This window comes from Lactuca virosa, chromosome 6 (assembly GCF_052849685.1).
Source record: "Lactuca virosa cultivar CGN04683 chromosome 6, Lactuca_virosa_CGN04683_v6, whole genome shotgun sequence".
NCBI lineage: Eukaryota > Viridiplantae > Streptophyta > Magnoliopsida > Asterales > Asteraceae > Lactuca > Lactuca virosa.
Window position 1 is genome coordinate 68,067,611 of NC_136431.1, and position 16,379 is coordinate 68,083,989.

The 16,379-nt window shown below is 36.3% G+C and overlaps 1 protein-coding gene across 1 annotated transcript; it reads left to right on the forward strand.

The window, feature by feature from the left end:
* Positions 1-12,683: 12,683 nt before the first annotated feature.
* LOC145121868 (B3 domain-containing protein At3g11580-like) lies at positions 12,684-15,888 on the forward strand. Its single transcript, XM_079057557.1, has 3 exons — positions 12,684-13,357; positions 14,490-14,638; positions 15,778-15,888. Exons 1-2 carry the CDS (start codon positions 12,694-12,696, stop codon positions 14,591-14,593), a joined length of 768 nt encoding a protein of 255 aa, XP_078913683.1. The 5' UTR covers positions 12,684-12,693; the 3' UTR covers positions 14,594-14,638; positions 15,778-15,888.
* The last annotated feature ends 491 nt before the right edge of the window (positions 15,889-16,379 follow it).

The following is a 16,379-nucleotide window of genomic DNA, read 5'->3' on the forward strand; positions in this document are numbered from 1 at the left end:
AATCAGGCAACTCTAGCCCTAAAATATGAAATACCTAGCCTATCTCCTAGCATGCATCACTAATATCTCAATAATAACTCATAACACAACCTAAGTAAGGGTACTTTGGGAAATCACCGTTCGGGCTCTGGCTGATTGTACATACTGCTCCTTCTCGTTTTCTCTTGGAAACTCTTGCTCGTTTTAGAAAAAAATCATTTCTTTTGAAAAAATTTCTCAAATCCCCAGTTTGAGTCCAGACATACCCGAATGTGTATCCAAATCCCACAAACCAAGGCTCTGATACCAACTTGTAACACCGTAAATTTTCAAATAAATTTTTCATTTAAAATCACATAATTCTCATAACACATTTCACAAAAATATCATTTATTTAATTTACAAATCGCAACTCCATAATTGTTTGATTTAAAATCCAGGATCCTTAAAACATAACTCTTTTACTGGTGTGTACAATCAAGCCGGTGCCTTTCCGCGATCCTGAGAAAGCCTGAAACACATAACACATAACACGGTAAGCACGAAGCTTAGTGAGTTTCCCAAAATACCACGCATATTTCCTTAGCCACTCGAGGCGATACCACAGTAAGACCCTCCGGTCAATGTGTCTCAGTAGGACCCTCCGGTCCCATAACCCGGGTGGACCCTCCGGTCCTAACTCAGTAAGCACAGAATAATACACATCATAAATCACATAGACATAACGCAGGATATCTCAATACTCAATATAAACACATAATACATCTCAGTCACACAAAGATACCACTCATGGTAAGTATAGTGAGAAGACGTGAGCAAGCAAACAACCTCGCACTCGAATCTCGAACTAGCCACCGCCTAACACATAGGGTAATTATCTCAATAAATACTCGATTCTCGACTCTAAGTAAACCAAAGGCTATTCTTCCTCTTTCTAACTCTTGAAGTGGGTAAAAGACCATTTTACCCCTCCATAGTCTCCATTACTCATGTTTGACCAAACCCTAAAGTCAACAGAAGTCAACGCGAGTCAACAGTCCATGTTTGACCCGACTCGCCGAGTGCACCTACGTGACTCGTCGAGTCCACTCTTTTCCTCAGAAGTCTCGTGAAGGTCCAGCTTAGCTCGTCGAGTTGACCCCCAACTCGCCGAGTTATCGCTTGATCAAGCTCATCGGGACAAACCCTAACTGACTCGTCGAGTCGGCTCATCGACTCGGCGAGTCCATGCAAACTCAATCCTCATTCAGACGATTCTAAGCAGATCTACAACCCCACACCCCAGATCTATCCTCCTAAGGCTCGAATAGCACGTAAAGCTGCAAGCTTTACATTCATGCATGGCATATAAATCTCATAATGCCAATACATGCTCCAACAAGGGCAAGATGCACAAGAGCTTGCCTCCAGCTCAATAAAGCTCGTGTCTTTGGACTCACAAGGCCACCTATAGTCCAGATCTGAGTTTCCAACCTCAAGCCATGCCCAATCAACTCCATGACACAAGATGGATGGGAGAAAGTGATGGACTTTGAGCATAACATCAATCCTATGGTGTTCATGCAACCCTAATTGTTTGGATCTAGGTTTTCTACTTTGAACATGCAATAAACTTCCAAGACTTACAAACCCTAGATCTATCATATAAGAACTGAAATAAGGGTTTAGTAATTACCTTTGATTGTTATATAGAAATAACAATCAATCCTTGCTTTGATTGGCTTCAGAAAGCTTAGTGCCTCAAGTGTTGCACCTCTAATGGAGTCACAAACACCACTAAGCAATTGGATGAAGGAGAGAAGAAGAGAGGCTGCCCAAAATCATCCAGAAACCCTAAGGGGATCCTTTTCCACGTTTTTGGGGCTTAGGGGCTCCTTAAATAGGTAGACTATTAGGGTTATCTAACAAGGAAACCCTAATTTGACTGCTTAATCCCTAAGCAGCCCATGGACCCCTTCTGGAACATGCCTTGGACGATTTCTAATGGGCTTCCCCATAGAATTCGTCCAACCTATTATTCCAAGGTGATCCATAGCCCAATTGCAATTATCCTATAATTACAATTCCAGTCCCCTAAGTTTAATTAATCTCTTTTAGCCACAAAATTAATTCTTAATTAATTATTGACTAATATTAATTAAACAATATGATTTCTCCTTTAATATATTATTCTTATAATATATTAATAAATCATAATTAAACCTTTCTCTCCTTAATTCATCCTACATATGGCTATGGTGAAGGCAACCCAAAAGGACCATGCTCATAATCGGGTCAAGTACATACCAAAATAGTTATGGACTTAGACACTAATCCAACAGTCTCCCACTTGGATAAGTCTAATAACTATTCTGCATAACTTCAGAACCTAATCAGCAATCGTAGCTTTCAAAAGCCGCTGTCAACTCTGATCTTATCAGATATGCGTGTCCTTTAGATAAGGGATCATATATTCCTCCATTCTCAAGATATCGTATAGACGCGAGACATGGATTTAAATCATTCTCTCTGTCTATGTATTGTTTCCCGACATCTGATTTATGACGACTGACAACAGACTACAATTGAACACATCAACTTAGTCCCGGCTTGGCCAAGCGCTTAGGGTGTCATCACTAAATCATCGAGGGGCCCACAGATATCGCTTTTATCCCACTTTGGGCAAAAGGAATGGATAAACTTCGACTCAAATGCTTGCTTGCACCTACTAATCAAATCACACACAACAATAAGTTTTATAACACCAAGTTACTGGTGCGTTTACTTATCATCAATGTGCAACCGACCAGCAAATAACAACTCACACGTCTCGGTTTCAAGAATATACAATGTTATCGTCTCACTAATCACCCGTGATAAATCCATGAAGTGATTCAAGTAAGCATGGGTTTAATCCAATACTTTAATCTTATTAAAGCACTCATGAACTCTGCAGCAAACTTGTGCTATGTCTAAACACTTTAGACAATCTATAGACAAATTCATGACAATCTTGCTTCATACCTACTTCCAACGTATGACCGACTGTGGAGGTTTGAATAACCCAGTTATTCTGGAAGTCAAAACATGCAAAGTGAAACACAATAATAATATTAATCCTATATGGCCCCAAAACTTTTGAGCATAAATAAAAACACGTTTATTTAAACACCATATTGATTACCCATTATTCATTGCTTACTGTTTCAGAAAATCAACTTATTACTCGAATTATAACCACAATTGTCCCATCCTCCAAGCATGCACACTTTGGTTTCCTATGGTCCATACTTTGTAAAATAGATCAATTGAAAAACTTTTCCAATGAAACTCATTTCACAATCCCCAATCCTTATCATTAGTGTAAGAATACCAAATTCTTGCCACTTTTAGAATATGTCAGATTCTAACATTTTATGCAACGATCATTTCGTAAAGTCATAGCACAAAAGTCATCAAGACTTGGCCAATGAAATCACAAAGTACTCTATCAGAAATTATCACAAAACAATTCTATAGATGTGATGTCTCTCACTCAAAGTACATTCCTTCGAACATCCTTTTGCATAAAAGTTTCTAATCTACATAGATTCTTAATTTCCAACTCCCATTTATGGAAACATTTCCATATTTTCTATATGACAACTCATTCTTAATAGAATCTTATCTATTCATAATAATGTCAATATAGTCCATCCAGTTCTATACTTCCAACTACTCACAAGCGACAAATCCTCAGTGAACCTCAGATCGTCCTTTGATAGTTGTTTAATTATTTTAGTCAAAACCATTTCTAGTCCTTTTTCCCTCTTAATGCCCTAGGCATTTGGAAAATTTTAGAATGGTCAAATATTATAGCATATGCAATCGATCCTATACCCGAAGCGTATTTGGACACGATGCATAATGTCTCACATAAAGATGTGATACTTTATCAGCCTTCTGCCATAATATTTTATGTGCCCTGTTCCCATAATTCGAACTATGAAGAGGGATGCCGTAATCATAATCGAATTTTGAGAATGCGCTATGTATCCTTGACTAAATTTAAACATTTCTCGATCTAAGCTTTAGAATTTTGAAACGAAGTATAATATTCTCTCCCTTAATTATAGCAAAACAACTTTTCAACCCTTGCAACTTTGCAAAGTGAATCTTTGTTTTCTATAATTAATATTGCTAACTTGCAATACTTACCATAATAATCATGCTCCCACTAACATGATGATTATTTTCTTACCAGCATAACACTTATGCTCCCACTAGCTTTGACATGTATTCAGAAAACAATTGAACTTCCAGAAAACAATGCTTATTGAATTCCTTAAGTTCATATTTCTAATACCTAATGCTTTGATAAGCCTTTATATAAGCTTTGTACGTTCATACACCTTTTCCTTAGATAGCTCACATGTGTGTCTAAAGAAATTCAGAACTTATGTTACTAAATCCCAAATGTTCAGACTAATTGCCAAATCTCACAATTCGAACTATGAAGAGGGATGCCGTAATCATAATCGAATTTGAGAATACAATTTTCACAATTGCAATCTTCTGAAAATCTCTCTTAGTGAAAGCATTTCCTTACAATCATTTTCATGAAGGAGGGAAACCTCATGACACTTAGATTTTAAAGTGTATGTGTTCCTATCCATGTGAATTTGTCAAAACCAAAGTTTGCGACAAATCCAAACTCATATGGACCGAACGTGCTCAATCTCGATTTCTTGCCACGTGGTAACATAAATGCCCACCATGTCTTCCAAGCAACTCACCCTTTCATATCAATGTACTTTCCATTTATCAAGGTGCTTTGTCTTTATGTATTCAAATGAGAACTCATAGAACTCACATGCATATTAACTCAATTGGAATGGCACAGAAAAGGAGTATGTCATCCACGATAGGCTTTAAACCTCAAGTCGTGTGCTAGTGATGATCAACTAGGTTTAACTCTTGATTTGTTTTTGAAACCTTTCAAGACCATTAAGACTCCCACTGACTCCTTGACATATAAGATTCTCTTGTCAAGAAACATTCCTTGACAAAACAAATATTCAAGAGTTAGTGTAGTTTTTATCAAGACTATCACTTCACATAATTGGTTCTAGTTGGTCTTTGTCTTATCCAAGACATCACAACTTACTAATCTCAAATGTGCAGGAATAAGAAGACTCTTTCCAATTCCACATTTGTTGAGTGTTATAAACCTACTAAAGACTTGTCACTCAATTCACAATCTTGGAATATAACTCTAAGACTTGATATTGGAACGAAGTATGATTGACTTCTTGATTTTAACCATTTCTACAATTCTCAATTCCTCTTCTTAGACATACAAATGCACTAAGACTCACTTGGAGGATCAATTGAGATATGGTTCTTAATCATTAAGACTTATCATAAAACACAATAAAAGGTACTCTCCCTTCTTCTTAGAATAGAGAAACTTTTATCTTTCTGCCTACTTGGTTCTTCTTATTCGTTCTGCTATTGATTGAAACTCTTTAAATCAACTCAGAATTATTCTTAATCTTATAAGTATAACCATATTTACTAAACTTTAGTAAATCATGACGAATATCTTTATCACTCTTGTGATGGACTTGATCAACGCACAACCTAGTGTACTTGATCTCCTAGTCCTTCTCTTGACACTTTGTCAAAAATAGTCTAATTTCCAAATATGAAGTTTCTCATTCATCACGCAACCTAGTTGTATGATTCCAAGTTTCTGTCCAATTGAAACTTGGGCGATGAGAATCTTCCCTTATTTGGCAATTTCTCGACATTTCCACAAATAACATAATTAAGAATCAAATCCATTATTGCTAATTAAACATCAATTTTTCATACACACCATTGCAAGGATAAATAAATAAGACAAAATTAAAATTTATTTTATTGCGGAAAAACTTGTCCTTACAATGCAATTCAAATGAAAAATATACTATTTCAATTTCTAAGCAATCTATTCTAACTCTAAAGTAGTAGCTCAAAATCTGATCTTCAAGCAATGCGATCGAAATCCATTTTTTCACGATCAAATTCAGCTTACTTCTTCCCTTAAGCTTCCGCTCTTTTCTTCGATCCTACAAAACATCAAAATGTAATCTTATCACATCATGTATTGAAAATCAAAGAATAGGAACTTATAGAGTTAGTTATTGGATTTTACCTGAAGTAGAGCCATACGTCTTGACTCTCCCATCTCTTAGATCTCTCAGGTAGTTTAGGCAGCTTCGTCTCCAATGCCCCTTCTCTTGGCAATAAAGCAAATGGACTCCTTTGGCACAACACATCGGACAATCACAGACTTAGTCTTTTCTGGACTTCCAATGTTGCCAGTGTCCATTGAAGTTTGGGAGTTTGATTCACCAGACAAATTTGCTTGACCATCACGCCAAATCATTGCTGATTCAGCAGCTATAAGCAAATATGTGAGATCAATGAGGGTCACGTCGTGTTCCATCATATAGTACTCTCTTACGAACTCACTATATGATTCAGGAAGCGACTGAAGAACCCCGTCAACAGCCAACTCACCTGAAATCTCGACACCCAACATCCTTAACCTGTCAATGTGTGACTTTATCTCCAAGACGTGTGCACACACAGGTTTCCCATCTTCGTGTTTACTTGCCAATAGGGCTTGAGTGAGCTTGAACTTTTCAAGCCTTTGAACTTGTGGGTTAGGGAGAATAATTGGAGGAGGTGGAGGAAGTGAAGCATGACTCTCATTTCCTTGATCGTATCGTGGAACGCCATCTTCATTTGGAAAGCTTGTTCCAAGGGACTTGGGAAGACTATTGTAAGATTTATACATCTACAAAACGGGAGAAAATTCAAGTTAGTTGATAAGAATCCTTGATATAACACCCAAATGAAACATCAAGGCTATGATCCAACACAACATTCTACAACCTAGAAGAGGGATGCCGTAATCTAGTTGCAGAATATTTGAAGGTAGGCAAATGACGATTTACCAATTTCCACCATGAAAAACGAAAAAGAAGTTTAAGTTTTAAATGAATTGAAACTCCTAGATCTTTTGAGATTCATTGAACTTTTCAATGGCATGTTTAATCTCGATTATGCCCTTCTATTTGTGACTGGGATGCCGAGGATCACAAATAATGTGTGAATAACCATGCGAATCTACGTGGTGCACTCAATGCTACTACCACCTAATCAATGTGCCGGTTAACCACACACGCTCCATTGATCTATGATAAACATCGAGCCACCCTTCACTACCAATGTCAACCCCAAATTAGTGTGTCGGTTAACCACGCACGCTCCACTAACGTTTGACAAGGGTACGAAGTGTAATTCCATGGATTAGCATACAATTTCACATTTTGCCTAAAGTAACTATGATTTGGGAATTTGTAAAGCATGTAGTTACTTTGTACTTCATTATACTTATAATGGAAGGTTTCGTCCTATTCTACACGTTCAGCTAACGACCCTCCACTAGTCAAGAGTGTGGTGGGTAAGAGTGGATACCCATTCAATCGCCATTTTATAGGCAATTTCCTTAAACACCCCTTATTGACCAGCTTCGTGAATGAGGCCTACTAACGGTAAGACTGACTGTTTACTCATACATATATAATATTAGACTTTTAATGTTACATATAGTATACGGGTGCATTTTATACTTCTAAAATACTAGGTGGTCTAATTTAATAAATTATACTTTTAATTTAGTTAAATGTAAACCAAAACTTTATGGAATTATTAACTCTCTTTTAATTATATACTTTCATTAATTAATAAAACCATAAGGGTGTAATTTGAACTTTTTCAAAAATACGAGGGTTTTTAGAATTTAACATTTCAAAATTAAACTTTTAATCAACTTTTAAATTCCAAAACTTGAGGGCAAGTTTTGAACTTTTTAAAACATTAGGGTTTAGAATTTAAATCTTTCAAAATTAACTTTTAATCCAAAAATTTAAATTCCAAAACTTGAGGACAAGTTTTGAAACTTTTCAAACTTACTAGGTCAAATATTTGTCTAATAATAATCCTATATTATCCATATTTAACCAAATTCATCAATTTTGATAAGGATAAACATTCCAAACATGAAAAATCGATTTTCGGCAATAAAACGAGTTTTGGTAATTATCCTTAACAAAATCTGCTCAAAAAATCGAAAATCCCGTAAACAGCACCCTGGACTCGCCGAGTCCACTGATGGATTCGCCGAGTTCAGCCAACTCGTCGAGTCCACTGATGGACTCACCGATTCGGGGCTACTCGCCGAGTCCACTGATGGACTCGCCGAGTCGGCGGCGCAGACAGCAAAAAAATTTCGATTTTCTGATCTTAGGCAGTCTAATTCTGCATCTATTCAATAGAAAAACGACCTAGGCTCTGATACCACTGATGGGTTTTGAGCATAACATCAATCCTATGGTGTTCATGCAACCCTAATTGCTTGGATCTAGGTTTTCTACTTTGAACATGCAATAAACTTCCAAGACTTACAAACCCTAGATCTATCATATAAGAACTGAAATAAGGGTTTAGTAATTACCTTTGATTGTTATATAGAAATAACAATCAATCCTTGCTTTGATTGGCTTCAGAAAGCTTAGTGCCTCAAGTGTTGCACCTCTAATGGAGTCACAAACACCACTAAGCAATTGGATGAAGGAGAGAAGAAGAGAGGCTGCCCAAAATCATCCAGAAACCCTAAGGGGATCCTTTTCCACGTTTTTGGGGCTTAGGGGCTCCTTAAATAGGTAGACTATTAGGGTTATCTAACAAGGAAACCCTAATTTGACTGCTTAAGCCCTAAGCAGCCCATGGACCCCTTCTGGAACATGCCTTGGACGATTTCTAATGGGCTTCCCCATAGAATTCGTCCAACCTATTATTCCAAGGTGATCCATAGCCCAATTGCAATTATCCTATAATTACAATTCCAGTCCCCTAAGTTTAATTAATCTCTTTTAGCCACAAAATTAATTCTTAATTAATTCTTGACTAATATTAATTAAACAATATGATTTCTCCTTTAATATATTATTCTTATAATATATTAATAAATCATAATTAAACATTTCTTTCCTTAATTCATCCTACATATGGCTATGGTGAAGGCAACCCAAAAGGACCATGCTCATAATCGGGTCAATTACATACCAAAATAGTTATGGACTTAGACACTAATCCAACAGAAAGCCCTCAAAACTCCCTAAAACAAGATCTCATAAGTAAATGGTCAAGTTAGAATCTTTTTACCTCCAACTGAAGTAAAACTCTGAAGAATCTCTGGATCCAAAAGCCTCCTTTTGATCCATGCTTTGATGTTCTCCACTTTTTCCTCCAAAAGGTCACAACATGCCCAAAATTATGTCTCTTCTCTCTTTTAGCTCCCTCTAAGCGATTAGGGTTTCTCTCTGGAAGTAAGGAGGATGGTGAGGCGGCTTAAGGTCCTTTAAATAGGACCCAACCCCGAGAATCTAGGGTTTCTCTGCCCAGCACCTACTCGACGAGTCGGCTCTCTGACTCGTCGAGTCCATTCATTAAACTCACGCGGATACTCGACTCTACTCGATGAGTTGGACTCACAACTCGTCGAGTCGCTCCATAATTCTCAGAACTACCCTCACAACAATATGCCTGGAAATCCGGATGTTACACACTTGATGTGCTAAAGCTTTCAAAGGCCAAGAACTTCAAACCACATAAGAGGTATTCATCTAACTATGAGTTTTATGTTGTATATCCTCTATTGTATGCTAGTTAGGATGTATGCTTTGGATAATTGACAATGCATGTATAATTAGAGAAAACATAGATCCAAAGCATCTAGGGTTGCATGTGCACCAGCGGAGTGTTATAGTGCTTAAAACCCAACAATAAGCAAGTAGATTGAATAAAAAATCAATAAATAAAAACATAGGTTCAAATATCATCTACTTTAAACAAAAGTAAAAGGGTTTTAGCCTATAACTACAGCAAAAAAAATAGATAAAACAAAGCAAACTTCGAACCACATGTTTATAACAAAGCAAACCGAGTAATTAGATGTGATTATGCCTTTGATCTCTTCAAATCAAGCTCTCTAATCGAATTTTGATCTCCACGGGATCTAAGAGGTGTCTCTGGTGATCCAAAGCCGAAAGAAACTTGGTTCATAAGTTACGTTTTGAAGAATAATTGATATTTATACTTTGCATAAAATAGCCGACAGGCCGTGGAGAATAGATATCCACGTCATGGCATCAGCTTCCTTCGTGTGCCCTCCAAGATTTACATTATATACTTCTCTGATGAATTCTTGCTGCAAAAACTCTTCGCCACGCCATGGAGAATGTGGCCACATCGTGGGACTTCAATATCTTCAAAAAGTTGACTTCAGATGATTCAATCCAGCAATCTTGCTTCCAGCTCCACATTTTTGCTTCTTCTATCCCAAGCATGTCTTCTCTACTACAAAATTGAATTTTAACATTATAATTACCTTTTATCTTTAAATTAACACTAAATGTAGCTAAAAACATTGAAATATACCATAAAATATATAACCAAATATGGTCTCACGTCCATCTATCAAATCCATGGCTAAAATACCCTCAAGAGTCATATGGTTTCTAACTTTATGACTTTGCATGTCCATTAAGCACTTATTGAGATTTTTGGGCTCTTGGGAGTACGCCCCGTGTATGAGGTCAACCACCCCGATGGTGGTCAACATCCGAGTACGTCCAGCGTAGATTTGGAGTACGCCCGCGTACTCACTCTGTGGTAACTCGACTGAGTTGACTCGGCTGGGTTGACTCAGTTGATTTGACCATTTTGACTTTGACTTTGACCAAGTTTGACCTTAGGGCATGTTGGGTTTTTTGGGATTTTGATTGTGATTGGTCAATTGGTTGGATAGGTGACGGTTAGAGTTGAGATTCGGAGTCGAGACCTCATCAGCTTTTGTCAAATCTGTAAGGTGAGTTTTCCTCGCTGTACTTACGGGTCGAAGGCACCAAGGCCGGCGCATTAGATTAGATATATTTTTATGTGATAGTATGTTATCGTGATGTAGTCATCGGTTAGATCGGTATCCTGGTATATAGGATGATGTTATGCTTAGTGATCTGTAGATCTACCTAACTGTTTGTTGACCGGTTATAAGTATGTTTATCTATTATGTATATGTCGACATGTTGTGTGTATGGTTGGGTTGAGGCGGACCAATGTAGACTGAAGGCCAAGAGACCCAGGGCGGCCTGGATAGACTGCAGGCCTGAGAGGCGTACCAATCAGGCCGAAGGCCCGGAGAATGGTCCAGATAGGCTGAAGGCCCAGTGAGGCGTTCCAGTCATGTTGAAGGTTCTGTGAGCGTTCCAAATAGTCTGTAGGCCGGTATGGCGTTCCAATCAGGTTGAAGGCTTTGTATGCATGTTGTTTGTTATTATGTTTATGTGGTGCTACTTTTGGGGAACTTACTATGCGTTGACTTACAGTTTTGAGTTATGTTTCAGATACTTCGGATGACCGCGAGAAGGCGAATGCATGACCGTATACATCCTCTTATTTATGACTTATGATTTTGGGAGACTTTGATGTTTAGAAAATGTTTTGAAAACTATGATTTGTAAACAATTTATGAATTTGGGTTAATTTAAAAGTTTAAATTTCATGTGATTTTTATGGATGTTACAAATTATAATTACCTTTTATCTTTAAATTAACACTAAATGTAGCTAAAAACATTGAAATATACCATAATATATATATATATATATATATATATATATATATATATATATATATATATAACCAAATATGGTGATATCAAGTTTATTAATTAATTTATAAGCTAGTAGATAGTTTATCGGATAAAAGCTTACCCTTTGGTTTATCTAATTATAATCATAAAATAAATTGTAAATGTTTTTTTTTAACGACAAATATAATCTACTTTTAAACTACTTCTCTATCCACATATGTCTCATACGAGACTTGAACCATCGACTCAATGAGGGAGGACAACACCTGATACCAAGCAGTAGAAGCCATTTGGTTTAAATAATTTAATTAGTAGTTTTTGTGTTTAATTGTCAAACCTACATGCACCCTAGAGGTGTACAAACCGAACCTTTTTTTAATGTTCAAAACTAAAACCGTGCATGATTTTTCAATAACCGGTTTAGAAGCCGTCAGACTAACGCTAATCTATTGGTAAATATTACCACGACCTAAAACCTAACGTCTTATTTTGTGTCGGTAATAGCTATCACCGATGAAATATCGACGGATTACGCCGTCCGTATTTCTTGTCTTTCTAGATGTGTAAGTTAGACAATACTTCACGGATTACGCCGTGAGTATTTCCGGTCTTTCTAGAAGTGTAAATTATCATCAAATACCATGTTGAATTCGACAACTCAATAAACTTGCACTTGTTTACAACCCTATATATTACCACTATTGCATTACTTAATGTTCCAAAAATTTTGTGAAAACTAAAGTCGAGCTCTTTATGACTTATGAGTTCAAACGTGCTTTTCTATAGTCGAACTAAAAATTAAGTTTGAGCTGGATTCTAGTTGCACCTCTAATTAGCTATGATAGTTTGTCTTGGTTGAGACACGTACTCTCTCACACACCTGCTTGGACCTACACACTGTTCCACTTTAATAAACATAATTTCTCTTTTTCTCTTGATTTCCCATGCTACAAAATGTCCCTTGATTTCCCACTCTACCTGAATCACTCATGGAAACTCAAAATAACCCCATATTTTACACCCACCACGCTCAACTGCCGTCTTCCGCCTTAGGTGATATAAACTTCAACCCTCACAACGATAGCCATGAACTGGAACAAGTTTTCATTAACACCGATATCACTACCACCATCTCTAAAGAACACATGTTTCAAAAAACCCTAACTCCAAGTGATGTCGGAAAACTCAACCGTCTTGTCATTCCCAAACACCATGCCGAGAAATACTTCCCGTTCGGAGGTGGTGGTGACGCCACTAACCAACGGAAAGGTTTGGTACTGAGTTTTGAGGACGAGTCTGGGAAGCTATGGCGATTCCAGTACTCTTACTGGAAAAGTAGTCAAAGCTACGTGTTGACCAAAGGTTGGAACGGGTACGTCAAGGAGAATCACTTGGATGCCGGCGACCTCGTTTTGTTCGAGCGACATAGATTGGATTGTCAAAGGATGTTTATAGGATGGAAACGACTGTCTGCAGCTGCGGCACCAATTATTGATAGAATGGCGGCGGCGGTGGCTCAGCCGGTTAATGGCGGTGCTCAGATTAATAGGTGGAGCAACATGGCGGGGTTCCATCATGCGCAGTCTCATTATCCTTCACACCATCCGCCTATATCTATTCCTCTACGATACCAACCCGATTGTCTTCATGCAGGTGATTATGTTTTTCGAATTTCAATTTTCTATTTTTATTTTATATATATATATATATATATATATATATATATATATATATATATATATATATATATATATATATATATATATATATATACATATATAGAGAGAGAGAGAGAGAGGTTCAATGATACAATATTATAGGGCGGTAAAAGTTGACAAAATACGTAACTAAACTGGGACAAAATCTAATTTTGAATTAGTATTTGTCATGTATAAAAAACACCATGTTATGACATATTGTTCCTCGTGTCATGTCCGGTTCAAAATTCAACATGATAACAGCAAGAAACATTATGTTTGTGTTCAAAAATTGTGTATGTTTAGTATCATTTTATGTTGTTTTAATTTACTTTTTGTCGTGTTTAAATTATCTTTGTTACAAGAACTTATGTATGACATTTTGTAAATGGTTATTTTTTGTTATTTTTGTGTTTGTCATGATTTTATTGAGTCATGTTCGTTTTAACGGACAAAAACATGTTATTGTGTCGTATCGTGTTCGGGTTAAAAAAAACAAAAGAATTTGCGTGGTACCGTGTGGCGTTAGACAAAAACACGGAAGAACTGTCCGGTTTGACACCCTTAATTTTTTGTCGCATAACACCTAAGGTCATTCACAATGCATTGAACTTTTTAGAGTTCAATGGATTGTCACATCATCTTTCTACAATCTATACAACTCTATCATTTTTTTCTTACAATGCATTGAACTCGACAAAGTTCAATAGAATGTTACAAAATATAATTTATAGTAAATATTTAAGAATTAAAAACTTTTTTTTTTCCCATTGAAGAGTTTAATGGTCATTGAACTCCAAATCTATTGAATGTCAAGGTGGCATCTCACAATGATAAAGCTTCATCCATTGAATGACACATAGACTTACCATCTCATTCAACTCTATCATTGAACTCACCATTATGGATGCTCTAATGACTCATTTCTAGCTACAAATTTCTGGGGCCAAGAAGCAATACAATAATCCAAATAAATGACAAAAACATATCATAAGTAATTAATTTCTGTCATTATTAACATTAAAAAAAAATCAAATTTGTATATGAATATGAATATGTGTATGAAAATGTGGTTAATTACCAAACAGGAATGGTAGCAACAAGACGATTGCGATTGTTTGGGGTGAACCTTGAGTGCTCAAATAATTACGAGCCACAATCCCCAGTTAATTCGAGCCACGGTGGTGAATAGGATCTGCGATATGTCTTCGGTTGCAACAATATTCATCAAGACACGGTTAGTTATGAATTATCATTTTTTTGATATAAATTACCATATATTTTTATACTTATTATTATACTTCTAATCTATTTGTGTTAATTTTAAGTTTAATTAGTTTTAGGAGGGCGAAAAACTAAACCAATAATTGAAATTATAGAGTTTTTTTGGTTTTTGAAAATAACATATTATTATCTTCTAATAATTTGATTAGCGATAAAATATCCGTATATTTATATTCAAAATTTCTATGTTTTTAGATAAATTGGGCTCACTCACTCGGCTACTCTCTCCTCATCATGGCCTCACCAACTCCTATTCCTTCAACATATTAAATATTTCAACCCAACATGAGACACTACATTTACAAGGACTAAACAGTAACATGCTAATCTGATTCGAACTTGGCATGAAAATAAAATACGATAATTAAACATATCATTTTAGGATAACATTCTCTTACCTCATTTAATGTTTCAACTCGATACGAACAATACAAGACATGACATGTTTTCAAAGTCTAATGAAAATGATAAACTTTATTATATTTATAAATTTATTAAAAAAATGAAGCCTAAAAATTAAAAATCAAAAAACCATTCATTAATAAATATGCATATTTATTGAATAGCCAACCAAAACACCACTTTAACCACCATTGTAAGGCTAATCGGAGTGGGAATAAAAAGCACGCGTGAGTGTTGAGGTGGAGCCCCCAAGACGCGTGAACATCGCCCCGAGGGTTGGTGCTCTGGCTATGGCGTAAGTGGGGAGACGGATGAAGACGGACACATTGATTGGTTTAACTCGATTTTGACATTTTAGGGAGGGGGGGGGCAGCATTTCGACCATTAAAAAATTTAAAAAAAAAAATCATTCACTTATTTTATTCTCTCTCTCTCTCTCTCTCTCTCTCTCTCTCTATATATATATATATATATATATATATATATATATATATATATATATATATATATATATATATATATATATATATATATATATATTACACACTTTTTTCACAACAAAACACACACACTCTTTCAAAACATTCACACTCTTTCAAAAAAAAGTGGATAATTTTTCCGGTTCAATTTCTTCTTCATCTGATGATGATTCTGATGAGGAGTTGGTATTGTGCACACTATTGTTTGCAGCACAAGACATAGTTCGTGAGAGAGGCGAAAGTTCACACGACGAGAAGAAGCGTAGAAAATGGATCAACCAGGATCGAGAGGCGTCAAATGAACTTTTGATACGTGATTATTTTGCCCATGATAGTTTATATAATCTATCGAAATTTGAAAAACATTTTCGTATTAGTAGAAATTTATTCTTACGTATAGTTAGAGATTTGTAACGTAGTTATGATTTTTTCCAATTAAGATTGGATGTTAGAGGTAAACGTGGTTTTAATACAATACAAAAATATACTGCCGCTCTTAGACAACTGGGATATGGCATAGTCGCAGACGCATCAGATGAGTATTTGAAAATGTCTGAGAAGACGGGTCGAGACCATACATATCTTTTATGTGAGTATGTTATAGAGTTTTACCGTGACATATACTTGCGACATCTGACTAAATGTGATGTCGAACAGTTGTATGTCGCGCATCAAGCTAAACATGGTTTTACAGGGATGATTGGTAGTATTGATTGTACACATTAGAAATAGGCAAATTGTCCCGATGCGTGGCGTGGTCAATTCATGCGAGGTGATCATGGGGTCCCGACTGTTATATTAGAGGCGGTTGTT

What these genes read in the sequence shown, in the direction of transcription:
- LOC145121868 (XM_079057557.1), top strand. Translation starts at nt 12,694, where the DNA reads ATGGAAACTCAAAATAACCCCATATTTTACACCCACCACGCTCAACTG. An exon ending in ACCCGATTGTCTTCATGCAG is followed by an intron (nt 13,358 to 14,489) that starts GTGATTATGTTT and finishes ATTACCAAACAG; the next exon opens with GAATGGTAGCAACAAGACGA.